The sequence below is a fragment of the Atractosteus spatula genome, chromosome 6, assembly GCF_055471065.1.
Source record: "Atractosteus spatula isolate fAtrSpa1 chromosome 6, fAtrSpa1.hap1, whole genome shotgun sequence".
Classification (NCBI taxonomy): Eukaryota; Metazoa; Chordata; class Actinopteri; order Semionotiformes; family Lepisosteidae; genus Atractosteus; species Atractosteus spatula.
In genome coordinates this window covers 31,032,741-31,048,353 of record NC_142711.1, presented here as the reverse complement: position 1 = coordinate 31,048,353, position 15,613 = coordinate 31,032,741, and the positions used below count along the sequence as shown (strand labels likewise).

Here is a 15,613-nt window from a genome sequence, read left to right as displayed (position 1 = left end):
TATTTTGTATGATTTCCTATAGTCAGGCAATTTTGCAGCTGCCTTTCATTCAAAATGCAGTGATGGTATTTCAGTATAATGTCGTGATGTAAACTGCTAATCCATTCTATTCATTTATTCAGATCTGCTTCATGAAATTTATAAAAAATGTAAGCAAGGTTTTAAAAGCATACACTTCACATGCAGGTAACATTTACTTGTTCATACTGGGTCTAATTAAATATAATCCAATTAAGAAAACAGTACTAAAACTCATACAACCACAACCCCAACAAATTATCTCTGTATCTGTGATTTCTTACATCCGATACAGAGATGCATATTTTTATAGTTTATAAATTCAGTATTAAAAACCACAATCTCCTTCTTCTTCTTTACCTAAATAACAAATTGGACAAGCTACTTTATTGTTCTTTTCCAGTTTTCCACCATGAGAGAAACCAATTTACCACTGAATTGTGCTAGAAAAAGATAACATAACTTTAGGTTTTCATATCCTGTTAATACCAACTGGTAAACAGCTGATGCTTTTCACCATGACTCCCATTACTAGCATAAGAGTAATGAGGGCAACACCACCTCTGCTGATACACATACTGCCAGGGACAGTTGAGAGTAGTGAGTCCTCATCTGTCCATAACAGAATTAGCATCTGTTGTAAGATGAATGGATCCCTCACAAGCAACACTGCAATGCTAAGACACCCTTACAAGTCATTGCTGTGTGACAAGCTGATAATACCCTAGTCCATTAGCTTGTCTAAATTGTGACTCTGTGCTTAAGGAATGCAGGTCATAGCTCTGAAGTGAACCAGTGATGCCTACACTACAAGGACTTAACCTGAGTTACTATTAAGTGCCTGTACTGGATGAATGGTTTAAGAGTATCAGATTTTTTCTTAACTTCTGATTCTCCGCTTTCACACTTGCGATCTGAATGAATGAAAATCAGTTATTCTTTTGTCTGCTTGGGTCTTGGATACAGCCATAGTAATAGTCACTAAATCTTTTCGATACAGCAGCTATATAATGATTGAGAGGCTTAAAAATAGTTTAGCTCATATTATGAAGGAAGAAGTTACATATTTAATGGGACAATAGGCAGAGTCAAGGTCTGGACTTGTAAACGGAAGTTTAAATCCCAAATGTAGCACTCTGTACCCCTGAGCAAGGTATAGTATTTCAATAAAAAAATAGTTGATTGAATAGGTATAGATGTGTTGCAATAGTAGTAATAGAACAAACATTTTCTTTAAAACCTTTAAAACACAAAATAAACAATTCCTCCTAAGTCCTCCAGCACAAAGTCACTTATGTGCAAAAAAAAAAAGAAGTAAAAGCTAGTATACATATCAGGGTGACTTACCTAGTAGTAAAAGACAAGTATACATATCAGGGGGGTTAAACAGCTTACAACAAGATCATACACGATACATGATACTCTTTACAGGAGAGTTAATTTGAAACCTTCTCTTAGTTGTCAAAAAAACACAACCACACAAGACATGACTTTAAGGGGAAGCAAACTGTAAGAAAAGATCACTCCTCAAAGTGGGGACCCTTGATTCGGTCTTCACACGGCTGTTTTTCCAGTTCAGAAACCAGCCGTCTCACTTCAGGCTCCAGTCCTTTGTGGGCACTCACTTTTGTTCAGGCACGGGGAGCCATGGGCACATACCTACAGTGTTCTTACCCTGCGCAGACACGTATACCCACACCGCCACCCAAAAAGGAACCCAGCGAGAGTGCTAACTATCTGAGTAATTCTCTTTCAGTAGGGAGCTGATGGGAGTTGGGGAGGGGGAGATGATGGAGCCGCTGCCTCAGCCTTCGTGAAATTGATAGTTTTTCACAGTTACAAATGAGAGCCTCTGTCGTCTGCGGAACTGCGGGCTGCGCGGTCGGACTCCGGCAATGATCATAAAGAGCACTCTTTAAACTGCGAAAGCCCCTGGGACCTAACAGGGAAGGGGGAGGGGGAGGGAGCACAGTGCTAATGAGAACTACAAGGGGGCAAACATGCATGGAAATGACTGTTATTCTGTTGATGTGCATTTAAGTGCTTTTTTACTGCCAACCACAAAGAGACTGAAATAACTGGTGATGAATGTCGCCAGAAAAGCATTTATTTTCCAATTCGGGGAGAAGTGGTCACGCTCTGCAAATGTATTATTTTAATTCACTCAACTGCACTGAAACGATGGAGGGAGAAGGGCAAAATGACTGTAGCGCAAATAACCTTTAATCTCAAATGGCAAACTATTCCCTTCCTTATGTAGTAATTGTGCATATCTAATAATAACAACCATCGTCATCTTCATCATAGCGGTCATAATAGCCGCTTCATCCTTGCCAGTGTAATATCCATTTCTAATTCTCTGATAAATCTATTTCTTATTTATTAGTAAAATAATATTACCGAGAGTTAATATTATTTTACCTTCTTGTAAGGTAGCTTCTTAGATATTTTTAAGCCTACAGAATATACATTCTTAGGCATACAGTATATACACACAAGTATGTCATTCTGGTTTGAAACTTTTGAAAGGCTGACTCCAGAGCAGGAAAGTCACTATGTCTGTAATTCCTCAGATGTAAAATAATGCAACTGCTGATGGTTCTTGAATTCTGCCAACGAACTGGCGGTTACAGTCACGATGTCTAGAAAAAGCTGCCTTATATCTAGTACTTGACATTTGCAGGTGTAATCAAAGTTCTTTTTAGCATATATATTTTTTCCCACTCTCTTAATTGCTGTAATGTCCTTGCTTCTAGTGTGAAGACTAGAAACAGTCAAAGTGCTCAATATTGGGTCTCACACTGCTCAGATTATTGATAATCTTTCTGGTAGTGGGAAGCATCAACAAATAATAGTTTTGACAAACAGATTACGAATAAAAAAGTTAAAGCACTCTCAAATTTATTTTAAAAGCTGAGAAAAAAAATCACACCTTGAAAGCACAAGTTTAAGAGGAGGAAAACTGTACAAAAAAGAGCACTGTAGGGAGGAGGTGATAAAGTCAATAAAAGATTAAAATAAAACTAAAATGCAATTGTCAGTGATAAAAATGGTCTAAAAAGAGGAACACGAAAAACAAATAATAACGGAAATGAGGCATGAAGAGATGACTAAGGTGGCACTGATGGCAAACACATATCTTACCAGCCCCGGTGCTGACACTGGTATTGATGACAGCCTCATTCCATTGGTCAGCACTAGACACCGAGAAAGAGCGCTGGTGCATTCCATCGGGCTTGGAGCTGAAGGCCACCAGGTTGATCCCACTGACTGAGCGCTCGGACTGCAGGGACCCGCTGCTGTTGGAGTGAGGGGCACCTGGGAGAAAGAGGAGAAACAGAGTGACCACGAGACAGATCTCTATCCCATTCACCCAGACTGAACATCTTGTTCTGAAAAACAAAAGACCTCCACGTCTTCTATAGAACGTTTCCATCAAAAACGGAAAAAAATTACTCAAGTGAAAATGCATTCCTTTTTAAAGATAAAGAGTCTAACCTCCATGAAAACCTCCATTAAAAAGAAATATTAATTCACCACATACACAGCAATGTCATTGAACCATTTAAAAAAAACACTATATTTCCTGGGGAGAAGGGGATAGTTAAACTAAAAATAACCTTAAATTAATCTATTTAAAACACAAATAAAATCTGCACGAAAAACCTGCGTTACACTGCACCTTTCAAAACCAGTCTTGATTCATTAAATCATTAAACAATAAATAACATTACAATTTGTAATATTTCCTCTGTTGCCATTAGACTCATTTGGAAGTCATACTCATACTAAACTAAACAGAAATGGTTCTACTCTCCAATTAATTATATTCCATGTTAAGGCAAATATAATAAAGTCTATTGCAATTTATGTTTTAAATAGCAACCATGATCATGTAAATGTAACTGCATTTGATAAAATCAATAGATAACATGAACAAAACAAGATGTTTCAATAGGCCTGCATATTATTAGGCAAGTCTCGGAATTGGTTTGGGTAAAAAACAAAATGAGCAGACACAGTACAAGATAAGCCTGATGGAGTAAACAAGCAAAACAAAGTGTATTCTGTATAGTGTGTGGCGTATCCAAGTTGGGAGATGAAGTTGGCATTTTTAACTGTTGGAGGATGGTTTTCATCAGTTCTGCATGGGCTCCCTCCCTGATCCTGCGTCTTTCTGTATTACAATGCTGCCACTGCCTTTTTCATGTTCATCTTCCCCACTACATGTGTAAACCCTTCCTCTGACTCTGTGTCTAATTAGCCCTTAATTAACAAGATACACTCCGAACGGTAATTATCTTGCCTCAGCCCTCTGACTGGCACATCCATCTCTCCCAGCATCTACTAACAGACTCGATGTTTCCCAATCAGCAGCGCCATGGACACTTTACACCCTGCTGCCTTCCCAACCCTTATTAATTCATTTAACGCACAAGAAACCCCTCACTCCTCTTTCTGTGGAAAGGAGAAAGTGCTTCGATGGCTTACAGTTCTCAAGAACATTTCCACCTTTATTCCATTATGATATGGAACGAACTGTACACAAAGCATATTCATCACAACAGACATACTTGATTCAGTACTCTGCTCCTTAGCAAAGAAGAAATGACAGTCCTCATTCCTATTTCAATTTGAGAATATGCAGAAACGAGCCAGATTCTATGCTTCACTTCTTAACTGTGCATTAATTATGTATGAACAAATGAATCAAACATCAAATCTCTTCACTACGGCCTAAATTGATATTAGGTCAGATCAATAGCAGGATCACTAATAGATAAAACAATTATATTGATTGTCCATTACATTATTTTGAAAATATATGGTGGTATGAAGAATAATGTGTTAAAAAAGTCAATAGAAAATTATAAATGAGAATCATTATAATTGATGCAATGATCAATAATACAAGGTTATTATTAATTGGAAATTATTTGAAAACATGCACTTTAAATCTAACTAGGCTTAAAACTGACAGCATTTCACAGTAATCATCAATGCTTACAAATCAAGTAATCGTTTGCAATTATGAGACATGCAATTCGATGATCAGTTCCTTAGACATATACTGCAAGTCTTTTTGTTTTTGTAAATGCCCTTATGAGTTCACTATTTGCAGTGTTCCCTAAAATTAAGGGTGTGACTCTACTGTCCCCAGTCTCTCTAATTACTCAGAAGGGTGCACTCATGATTCTGGGCTAAAATGGTAACATAACAACAATCATTTCTGATGATAAAACAACTGTTCTGGTTACATACAGTCACATTGACCTAATTTTATGTCCCACCTTCTATGTGTTATTTAGAAACTGCATGATATTCAGGGAATATGCTTATGTTTATCATAAAGCAAAACCAAAATATTACTGATGGCTTAAGTTGTTTTCCATATGTTTTACAATGACTTGTAAATTCCCAAGAAAACTTAAATGCATCTAAATGTAAATTAAGCAGAGGCTGATCTTCCATAAGTGTACCTTAAAGATAAGAGTGTACCCATATCCTTCTTTACTTTTTTTAACAAAATATTCTAAGCATGGCCCTACTTCAGTTATTATCCAAAGGAAATCAATCTGATTGTTGTAGGTTAAGAAAGAATCATCTCTCTTAATTATTAGTGAAACATTTTAAACACTCTACACATACTACTACAATAAATACAGCTACTACATGTAGAATGTAAATTTACATATTTTGGCAAAAATATTCATGCCTAAAATAACATTACACTACAGTAGGTGCAATATTAATACTTAAATGTAATGCTTAATTTAAAAAGATGCATAATGAAAGTATCATTTTAATATAACATATCAAAAATACTTTTACTAGAATGTTAATCTCTTGTTCAAAAAGGCAGATATTCTCCTAGGGCATTATTATAATAGACCACTTTATAACAAAAGAGAGTAATTAACAGTAATTTCAGTTGGATGAAATCCAAGATTTAATAGTGTTTATTTAGGTATTAATTGTAGCACTGTTTCGTTATTGTATTTTATTTATCTAGCTCAATATAAAAGAAAAACCCATAGAAGCCATGTAAATTTAGCTTTTACTGTCTTTGATGGAGGTATAAATAATAAAAAAAATAAAACGTTAAAAATGAAATTATTTTCATGGTGCGGACAACCCAATTAAAATACATTGTTGTGCAACCAGACATTTGCCCAAGTTTAAAGAAAAAAACATTTTAATTTGAATAAGTTACTGTATACATATTGTCTTTACCAGTGTATACTGTACTTTATCTGAAATGGCATTCACTCTTGTTAAGATAATGCTTCCTACCCATTACCACGAGTAATAAGTGTATCAAATTCGAGTAATTATGTCTAATTAGTATCAGTAATTATCCTGTTGGGCCAGAGAAAATTAATCTTTCGATTCCCATCGGGGGACTTGCTCTAAAACAGTGAGGGAGGCAGACGTGCCAGGCTGCCACGCTGGGAAAGCTCTCTGTAAATCAATGCTCCCGAATCAGAGCTCTCCGCCACAGCCCCGCACTCACACGCAGGGGGAGCAGCTCACTTTCTCTGGTAGAAAGAATGGCATCCAATACAAGTCTTAAAGTTTGAAGAAAGAAAATAACTTGAAGGATCCAGCAGCGACGGTTGTGTCACTATTAATTATTATCCATCATTTTAAATACCCAGTAAACCCTTAAACCAAAAGACAAAAAGCACATTTTCACTGCTGTGTTATTCAATAACTGCTCATTCAACTGTACCTCTTTAGGTAAAATGCAGAATTACTGAGCATATTCAAGTGAAATCTAAACTGCTCTGCAGTAAATAATATATTATTGTAACTAAAAAAATTGTTGATAAGGCGACTGGACCCTTCAGCAAACTATTGTCCAGACAAGCAGGATGGGCCCAATTTTCTTCTTACCTGACCATTAAATCCCTAGATGTATCCTTCAGTAATGAAAACAAAAATCTTTATTTGATATAACAGACAATCCTAACCATGACATGACAACCACCTCACACACAGTTCTCTCCCCCCAGACACCACTACAAATGAGAAGGATCAAACTTTAGGCATTTAAACAAATGTTAAAAAAAAACTAATTTTGCTCTTAAAATTAGAATTAAACATGGTTCATTAGTAACAATAAGGATAAAGAGAAACTCTTAATAAGGATTAAGAAACCTGACATTTCTTGACAAACTGTTTTTTTCCACAAGTTTGACTGTCATGAATGACACCCGTGATAAAAATGTCAGAATATGTTTTTAAGAACAGCCCACTTTGCACAATGATTATTATCTGATCAATCTTAATATATAAATTAGTTTGTTTCTTTTTGAATCCCAGAAAGACAACATCAAAACTGGATGGTGTATTCCCAATGCTTTGAGCAAATAAAATAATCCTTATCTTCAGGCCTAAACTTTTTTTTTGTCTTTGGGCCTGCTTTATCTTGAAGCCGATACTTAGGTTGACTACCAGTACTTTCTTGGATTTTGAACTCTTAAGGATTATTGGGACTGAAGGGACATGCATTTAACCTGCCTGCAATTGTAATTAATGTCAGAATTATGGCCATTCTTAATTTAATGTTCTGAATAAAATTGTATAGGATGCTGTAATTAAGGTTTATCTCACAGATTGTACATTTTAAACATTACTACTGTTAATTATTTCTAATTCCAACCTACAGTATCTCTTCTTTAGTCAAATCCCTCTTTGATTTCACCATTTCCAGTGTTTAAGTTACAGTAAAGCTTTATTTGTACTAGAAATTGGCTACACTATTTTTGGATTATTATTTAAATAAATCAACTATTTAAAAGTGAATACATTATTTTTATCCTGAAAGTGAACTGTATGTTACTGAAGAAAAAAAAATGCAACATTAATTTGATAATTCTGGCAGTGTTAAGTGGAGTATTTATATCAAAATTAAAAGTGCTGGATCTGGTTGGTAAAATTTTGGACATGCTGAGAAATTAGTCCTTATTTAATGTCATAAAAATTAAACAATATAAAAGATTTTAATAATTAGATGCCACATGGGGTTTCACTAACCCCAATATGAAATTACCGGAATGTAGTGACACTATCCTTTTTACCATTCTTTACATACCAAACTACAGACAGAATCTAAAAGGTAGATGTTTTGGACCCAGATGTATCACATTTTCTTTTACTTAAGGGAGCCATTTTATTGCTTAATTATTAAACTGACTCCCTAACAACCTCAGAGATATGGCGAGCTTTCCAATGGACCAATGTTTCCAGTGAACCAATTTTTACTGGCAAACTGGTTGCCTTACTAGGGCAGAAAAGTTCTCATGCAGCTTGCTTTACCAATCATTAGATCTTTTATGATGGAGAGATCGGAGAACAAAGGTTTTTTTAAACAACAAAAAATGATGGCATACTGTAAAAATAATCCAACACTAATTGCTAACAGGAGCTCATTATGGCCTTTTATTCCATTAAGCACTGACCTCGAGAATAATGAATGTGCCATCATTTTCAAGTGTACACTGTTATTTACTCTGTACAATACTGTAAACAACCTACATTAAGACTTCTTAAAACAAACTACTACATGTACAATTTTTATTTCATACATTGAGAACAGTATCTTCTTTTAGTTATAACAGTATTTTGACTTGCCTTATCATATGCTGGAGAAATAATTAACTATTAGCAACAACCTTTTACTCTACCAATAATAATTTTAATTTTCGACAAGCTGCATTGAAAGTCAATAACAGCAAAAATGTAGTGTTTTGTTTTTGTTTTAACAAATAGCTACAAATTCAAACTAAGATGCAATAAAAATCCAACGTTTTGGAGATATATTATTGCTGTTTTTCATCATTCATTCCACCTGCTCCAATAAGTCGCCAAATCTGGGGAGGGTCACATTTGAACTTTTTTAAACAAAATGCCCTAGCGATAGTTCTCTTGCAAACAAGACCAGAAACCATTTAAAAAAAAGGCAGTCTGAAGTCATTCATAATAAACTTTCAACAGGAAAATAAATTAAAAGGCAATAGCACCAATTTTTATATTACCAAAGTGACATTTTTGAAAGCTATTTCACAGAACTGTGCAACTGTGAAGGAGTTCAAAATACAGCAATCATCACAAATTTCCCCCTGTTTGCAAATCATTAAAGCAGAGACTCTGGTGTCAAAAAAATAATGTAATTCATTTTTTATACAAATGTTAAAAATGTACAGTCGTTTGGAAAGCACTGGAACTGAGGAGTAAACTAGACAGCACTTCTTCCACAATGCAGAGAGAGAGGCAACATGCACACAACATTCAGAGGAACACACTCGATCAGTTAGGAAGGGAAGGATGGGAATCATCATACCACCACCATGAAAACTCCATGATAAATGCAGTTCTTGATCTCACAATGGGAACAAAATGCTCATTTCTAACATTTAATGAACACCATTAAAATGGAACAGCAGCAAATTTGTTTACCAGTGGGGTTGCTTCATTAATGCATATATTTGTTTAGATATGTAAAATATACCTCATATAGCTTGTGCTGCTTTGTCATTCAATTTTCCAGGTTTAAAAGTACTTTTAAATCTTTGAATTGTTTTTAAAAGTGGATAAAAACAAGAATCTCAGAGATATTACCATGCTTCAAAGTCCCTCACATATTGACAAAACAATGATTAATCCTGCAATTCCTCACACATTCAACACCAGGTGTACAATGTGAACCCACAACCAGTCAGGAACAAAGAATCTCAAGTGCCTAGTGGTGGAATCAGTAAATGATGAAAAAAAAAAGGAGTGCAAAGTGAATGACGTTGGAACTAACAGCAAGTTGGCTCCATTTACTCTGTACAGTATGTGTATAGAAGGCGTATATTGTTAATGGAGCAATGTAAGGGAGTAAAGGCCTTGATGTATTTGATGTTCATTTATATGTCAAATTGCAAGCAATGCACACATCAGTTGCTGACTTTCTTTGCTAAAAAGATATTGCAAATCTTGCATTTGGAATGCCATTTATCAAGTCTCGAACCTCTTCATTCAGTTTACATTTGTAAAGAATCCGTAAAACAACATGGCATGCCAACGCTTTATGAATTTGACACTTTTTCTTTGTATACTTCTTTCTGGTTGGCTTACATAAAATAATTAATAATTAATGAAAGTAGCTTTTATTCAGCAGTGAATACAAATGTGACATCAATGTCACATAGAAGATTATTTCAACTTCTCTGAACGATGCCCATGGTAGTTAATGCGTTGCATCAAAATCACTTACATCACTGAAAATAAAACCAGATTCGTCACTGTTAATAAAGCCACATGCAAACCTTATTCAAAGTAGACATTGAGCCCATGCCTGGCGTCAAGCTCAAGATGGTGATGGTCACAGCACAGCACAGAGCTGCAGAGCCAAATTGTAGACATTGAGCCTTGCTCAGTGGGTTTAGAAGGGGATTGAACGCTGGACCTTGGACAAGTGGCACATTCTGACCTCCAGAACCATACAGTTCCTGAAGCTATAAGATAGAAGATCACTTTATTGGCCATATACAATTTCTTGCATTAGGAATTTGTCTTTTTGCATACCCCAACTTGCTCCTCCTGAGACTCACAGGCATACAGACAGGGAGAGAAGCTTGGGGTCAGAGTGCAGGGTCAGCCATTTATACGGTGCCCCTGGAGCAGCTGGGGTTGCCTTGCTCAGGGGCCCAACGGAGTAGGATTCCTCTGCCAGCCGCAGGATTTGAACCGGCAACCTTCCATCTTTATTACTGAATGATAAAGATGTGGATAACAATGTACAATAAAAAACACATACATGTCATACATGTAGAGCTGCAAGATTAAAGGATGATAAGTCTTCCCCTCCAGCTTGACCTTTTCAAAACGCAGGTTGTAATCTATGATGAATCTCTCTCTACCTCCATTTTTTAATGCTTAAATATTTTCTACATTTCTAGTAAAAACTAAGCAAAAGCTCAAAAAGTGTTTCAAATAACTAGCAACATGCAGCATAGCATTCCTCTCCTTCGGCAGGGGGAAAAAAAACTGCCCTGACTGCTTTTGATATTCCACAATCATCTCAGATCGTAATTGTCAAATTTGATGCTAATGATTAATGAATTAAACATGGATCCATCAATTAGTCCTCAGAGAATAATTCTGCATAAAAGAGCAGATAATGTAATTACAGTAAGTGAAATAATCAGATGTTAACATCAGTGTACCGCTGTCTGACTTTATCATCTTTTACATGCCACTTTTATCAATTGAACGGATGTGCAGAGTGCTTATGAAGTCGGCATGCACAATTTAATACTGCTGGGCTAGGCAGCAACAGAGCGCAAAAGGTTTCCTGTTTTTTTATGAGACACAATTGTGTAGGTTGTTTATATTAATCTAATGCACTCCAGGATTGTACACATTGCTACATTAACACACTTGTGCAATTGTGTTTTACATAAAACACCAATAGGATACAAAGAGCTCCTAAAAGCAAAAGAAAATGCCATGAATGAAAGACACTTTTTATTTCTAAATATTCTAGTAAGCGGTCTTTTAATAACAGTCTATGTTAAAAGCATACGGTGGAGTATTGCAGATTGTGCAATTGTCATAATATACACCATGTAACATATGTTTAAGGTTTGTAGAGAATGGATTGTTTCATCTGCTTTGCAGAAAAGCATTAGTGAGCAAAATAAACATTTTAACACAAATAAAAACAGATAAGTCTGCTTTCTCATAGGGATTCAAAATCTGTCTACAGAAATTTGGATTAAAAAAATGAGAAAAAAATCTGTATTATGGAATGATTTCTACCATTTTTAATAAATATATTAGAAGGGGGCACTGGCTCAAACACTTAAATTTGAAACCTAAAAACTATATTTTAAATGAAATATATTTTAAAAATCCAAAACTGTTTCCGGATGTCCGTTTCTCACATTTAATTTTAAAACTTTAAAACACACGAAGAAATAGGAGAAACAAGTGATTGTTTCTTACATTCTTCTGAGGAAAATGAACAATCTCTCTTAAACCTTCTTATAAGGACGATGGCACGGAATGCCAAAACCCACAGAAAATCAGCATCTTCAAGATGCTTGCAAAAAGGGACAAAAAGCAACTTCTCCCCCACCACTAGGTTTTCTACCTCCAAACCAACAACCATTTCAAAAACCTCTAGGCATGGCAATAAACATTAGTAACTGGAGCAAAACATAAATAATATACAACAAAAGAGAAGTATTAAAAAAACGGCACAAATATACAAACTCTGCACAAATGTGGGTTTTTTTGTATCTGGAAGAACAGAAAAAAAGCTCTTCTGAAGGCTCAGCTGAGGCAGCAAGGGGGACAGGAGATTTTTTCGTCAGGAGTTGATGAGGCGTGACGCTGCCTGACCCCTCCATCGAGTTGTTGCTATTATGTACAAGTGGGGGGATAATGAAGCATTAATGCTAATGTGGTGCTCACATCATCGGAGGCTGCGGCGTGTAATCCGCGACCCCAGTGCCACCGGGAGTCTGCGAGACTCTATAAAACACATCAGGTCGTTCTGCTGAAGAGTCAGGAGCTGTGTAATAATATAGAGAGCTCAGCCAGTGCGAGGTCAGGCTTTACCACCACAGCAAAGCGTTTTACAGTACAGGGCAAAGAACCCCAAGTCACTGCAAGCAACTGGAACTCAAAGCCTCTCTCATGTGCCGCTGATCAAAACTGATGGGGGTCATTAATACTTTGATATAATGTATCTGTCATCAGTGACACAACTGAATGCACGTTAACAGGATAATAATATTTAAAATCTGCCAGGGAAGACTTGTCAGAAGAATTAAATAAGGACTCCGACAGACGTGCACTGTCTTACACACACACACATTCACCCTCAGACACACCGTCTCTCTCTCTCTCGCTACTTTTTCTTCTCTTGCACATGGAAAGCTTTTTAGATCTTGGGAGCCAATGAATGAAGACAGGGCCACTCTTCTCACATGAATGAAAAATTGCCCTTTGTTCATTTCATCAGTTGCATGCCTAATGAAATCAAAATCCAATTGCATAATTTAGTAAGTGCGGGCTTCTCCACTCAAAGCAGACACATAGTGATTTGTGACCTTTTACCATATTGTGAGATTAACACCTTCATTTGTTCTATTCAAACACAGTTAAAATATTACAAATGCAATGTCTAAAAGTGCTACTTCTAAGAAAAACAATTTCAGATTTTAAGTTAAATCTTTTATAAAATGATTCAGTTACTGCTCAAATACTGCACTTAATACTATATCTCTCCATTGGCTCATTTTTATATGTGATACGAACAACTAAACATTAAGCATATTGCTCTATAGTAAAATGTACTTGGCTTATCATCATTTTGATCAAGTAAATGGAAACATGAATTACAAAATTGAACTTAAATTACTTAAATTGCACTGAATTCAGAAAACAAATACCAGGGTTTATATACAGAGAAGCACTATGACAGGCGGAAATTTTCTGCTGTAAATCTAATTAAAAAGGTGCAAAAACATTTTAATAGGGCTTATTTCATTCCATCTCTCCGCTATCAGTCGTTCTCAGCCCCAGTTTCTCCTCTCCCTCTTTCTCCCCTGTGGTTTCCCACGCCTCTCCTACACAAACTCATGAAGGTTAATTGTTTATGGGCTTGAACACAATACCCATCCTCCAGTGTAACATTTTCATCTTATGCTTTCCTTTCAACTAATTAACCTTTGTGGGTCGTTCATGTTGGAATCTGTCCGTCGAACCGCAGCTCAGTCAGGGGAAAAGAGGCATGGGCTGTCAAGACATGATTCAGTACAGCGGGGCACCAACACCTCAACAAGTAATCAAGATAGACCCAGCACAGCCTCCCCTCAGCTTGGACAGGCTTGTCCTTCTCACAAGAATTACCATCAGTGAATCTAAGGGACTCTCACTACTTACCAAGTAAAGATTTAGAAATATTAGTTATATGAACATAAAAAATTCCACTGCTTTCAAAATGATTGCTTTTAATAAAACAAGCTCTGAGCTTTTTTTCCTTTGGAATACCTACTGACAAGTAAGGATTATTATTGTCGAAAGAACCAGCAAAGTCAATTTTATCCCTTCTGAAAAGAAAAGTGTGCCACTTGTGAGGGCATTCATTTTTAAGGCCATAAGGCAAATACTATACATGCATGGTTAATTTGTTGTAAAACCTGCATCATCAGACAACATCTTTGCATTATTTATCTTGAGGGGTAAAAATATCTGAAGCCTCCAAAATGAAGCTAGGACAGTAAATAGCAATTAATCAGAGGGGAAGTTCTCCAGGATCCTCTATTAGTGGTCTAGACAGGGAAAAGCACCCAAAGTCGGCTGTTGCAGTATGCTGAAAATGGAAACAACCCAATAACATCAAATGCAAATGTCTACAGAGGACACAGATAAAGTTATATAGATACTATACAGTAGAGGTCCTGTACATACAGTAGATATCTTTTATAAAGAGACTGTGATCTATGTGTAAGATGCTATTTCAGCAAAAATATGAATATTGAAAAATGAATTTTATATGTGCAAAAGAGAAAACAATCAAATTAAAAAGAGGCCGGTAAGGAAAATTTCACAGCAAATTAAATTAATTTTATGTCAATGTATGAGAAGAAAAATGTGCAATGTCTATATTCTTAGTTCTATAAATGGCTGCTTTGGGTATAACCCTATACTTTTTATCGTGTACACTAATTTCCCACATGGTATAAATCCAGAAATACACACATTTACACAGGAACTGATATATAGAGATAGTGCTGATAATACCCATATTTGTGTTTAATTTAAAAAAAAAATTCTATACAGTATATAACATTACAAAATACCAAGAAGAGGATTTGAGAAATAGATTGTTGGATATTTGTTCGTCTTTCTCCCTGGTCAAGCTGGCAATTGAGTAACAAATGAAATAGAAATTAGCATGAATGATCAAATCAATGAAATTTACACTGCATAAACCAATGCAAACTGTGATCATTGTGGTGGGTTTCTGTTGTCTGTTGCAGTGTTTGTGTTCATGTTCCACATACCTCCAGCATACTGCTGCAGTTGCTTCCATCTCTCTAAACCTGGTCACTGCTCAATGGTCATTCTGAACGCAGGCTCCTAAATCCCAGGTCTCCTCCACCTCCTCACCTAATTCTTAATTACTCTTAATTACTCATCCTCTAATGCCAACAATCGTTCCCCACCCCTCTCCACCACCCTCAGCAGCAATGCTCCTTTTTCCAGCTCCCCAGCTAGCTGGGAGCTTTGCTATTTATATGCCTTTCTTGAAGGGCACAAGTATTACAATGTACAGGCCCCTTACTCTGTTTTCCTTTCTTCATTAATCTTATTCCTTTAGTAAGAAAGTAATGAACCATGGTATTAAAAAAATGGACAAATTGCATTGCAAAAAATTGAGTTTTATAAAAAAAAGCATACCACTGTTTAGATTGAAGATTTCATTTAAATAACAGAAAATGTGTAAAGAAGTTAAATAGCTATTTTCTATATTTATGAAGATGAATGTGAAATCATTAGTTTGGGGATGCAGCTTATTTTACCATCTTTA

At 36.0% G+C, this 15,613-nt stretch overlaps 1 protein-coding gene across 2 annotated transcripts in view; it reads right to left on the bottom strand.

Annotated features, from left to right (window-relative positions):
• Positions 1–15,613, bottom strand: part of agap3 (ArfGAP with GTPase domain, ankyrin repeat and PH domain 3) — a 264,585-nt gene that overhangs the window by 50,615 nt on the left and 198,357 nt on the right. For both annotated transcript variants that reach the window (XM_088918672.1, XM_088918671.1), the window contains exon 12: positions 3,163–3,336. In XM_088918672.1, coding sequence (XP_088774798.1) covers positions 3,163–3,336 — 174 coding nt within the window. The remainder of the gene's footprint in view (positions 1–3,162; positions 3,337–15,613) is intronic.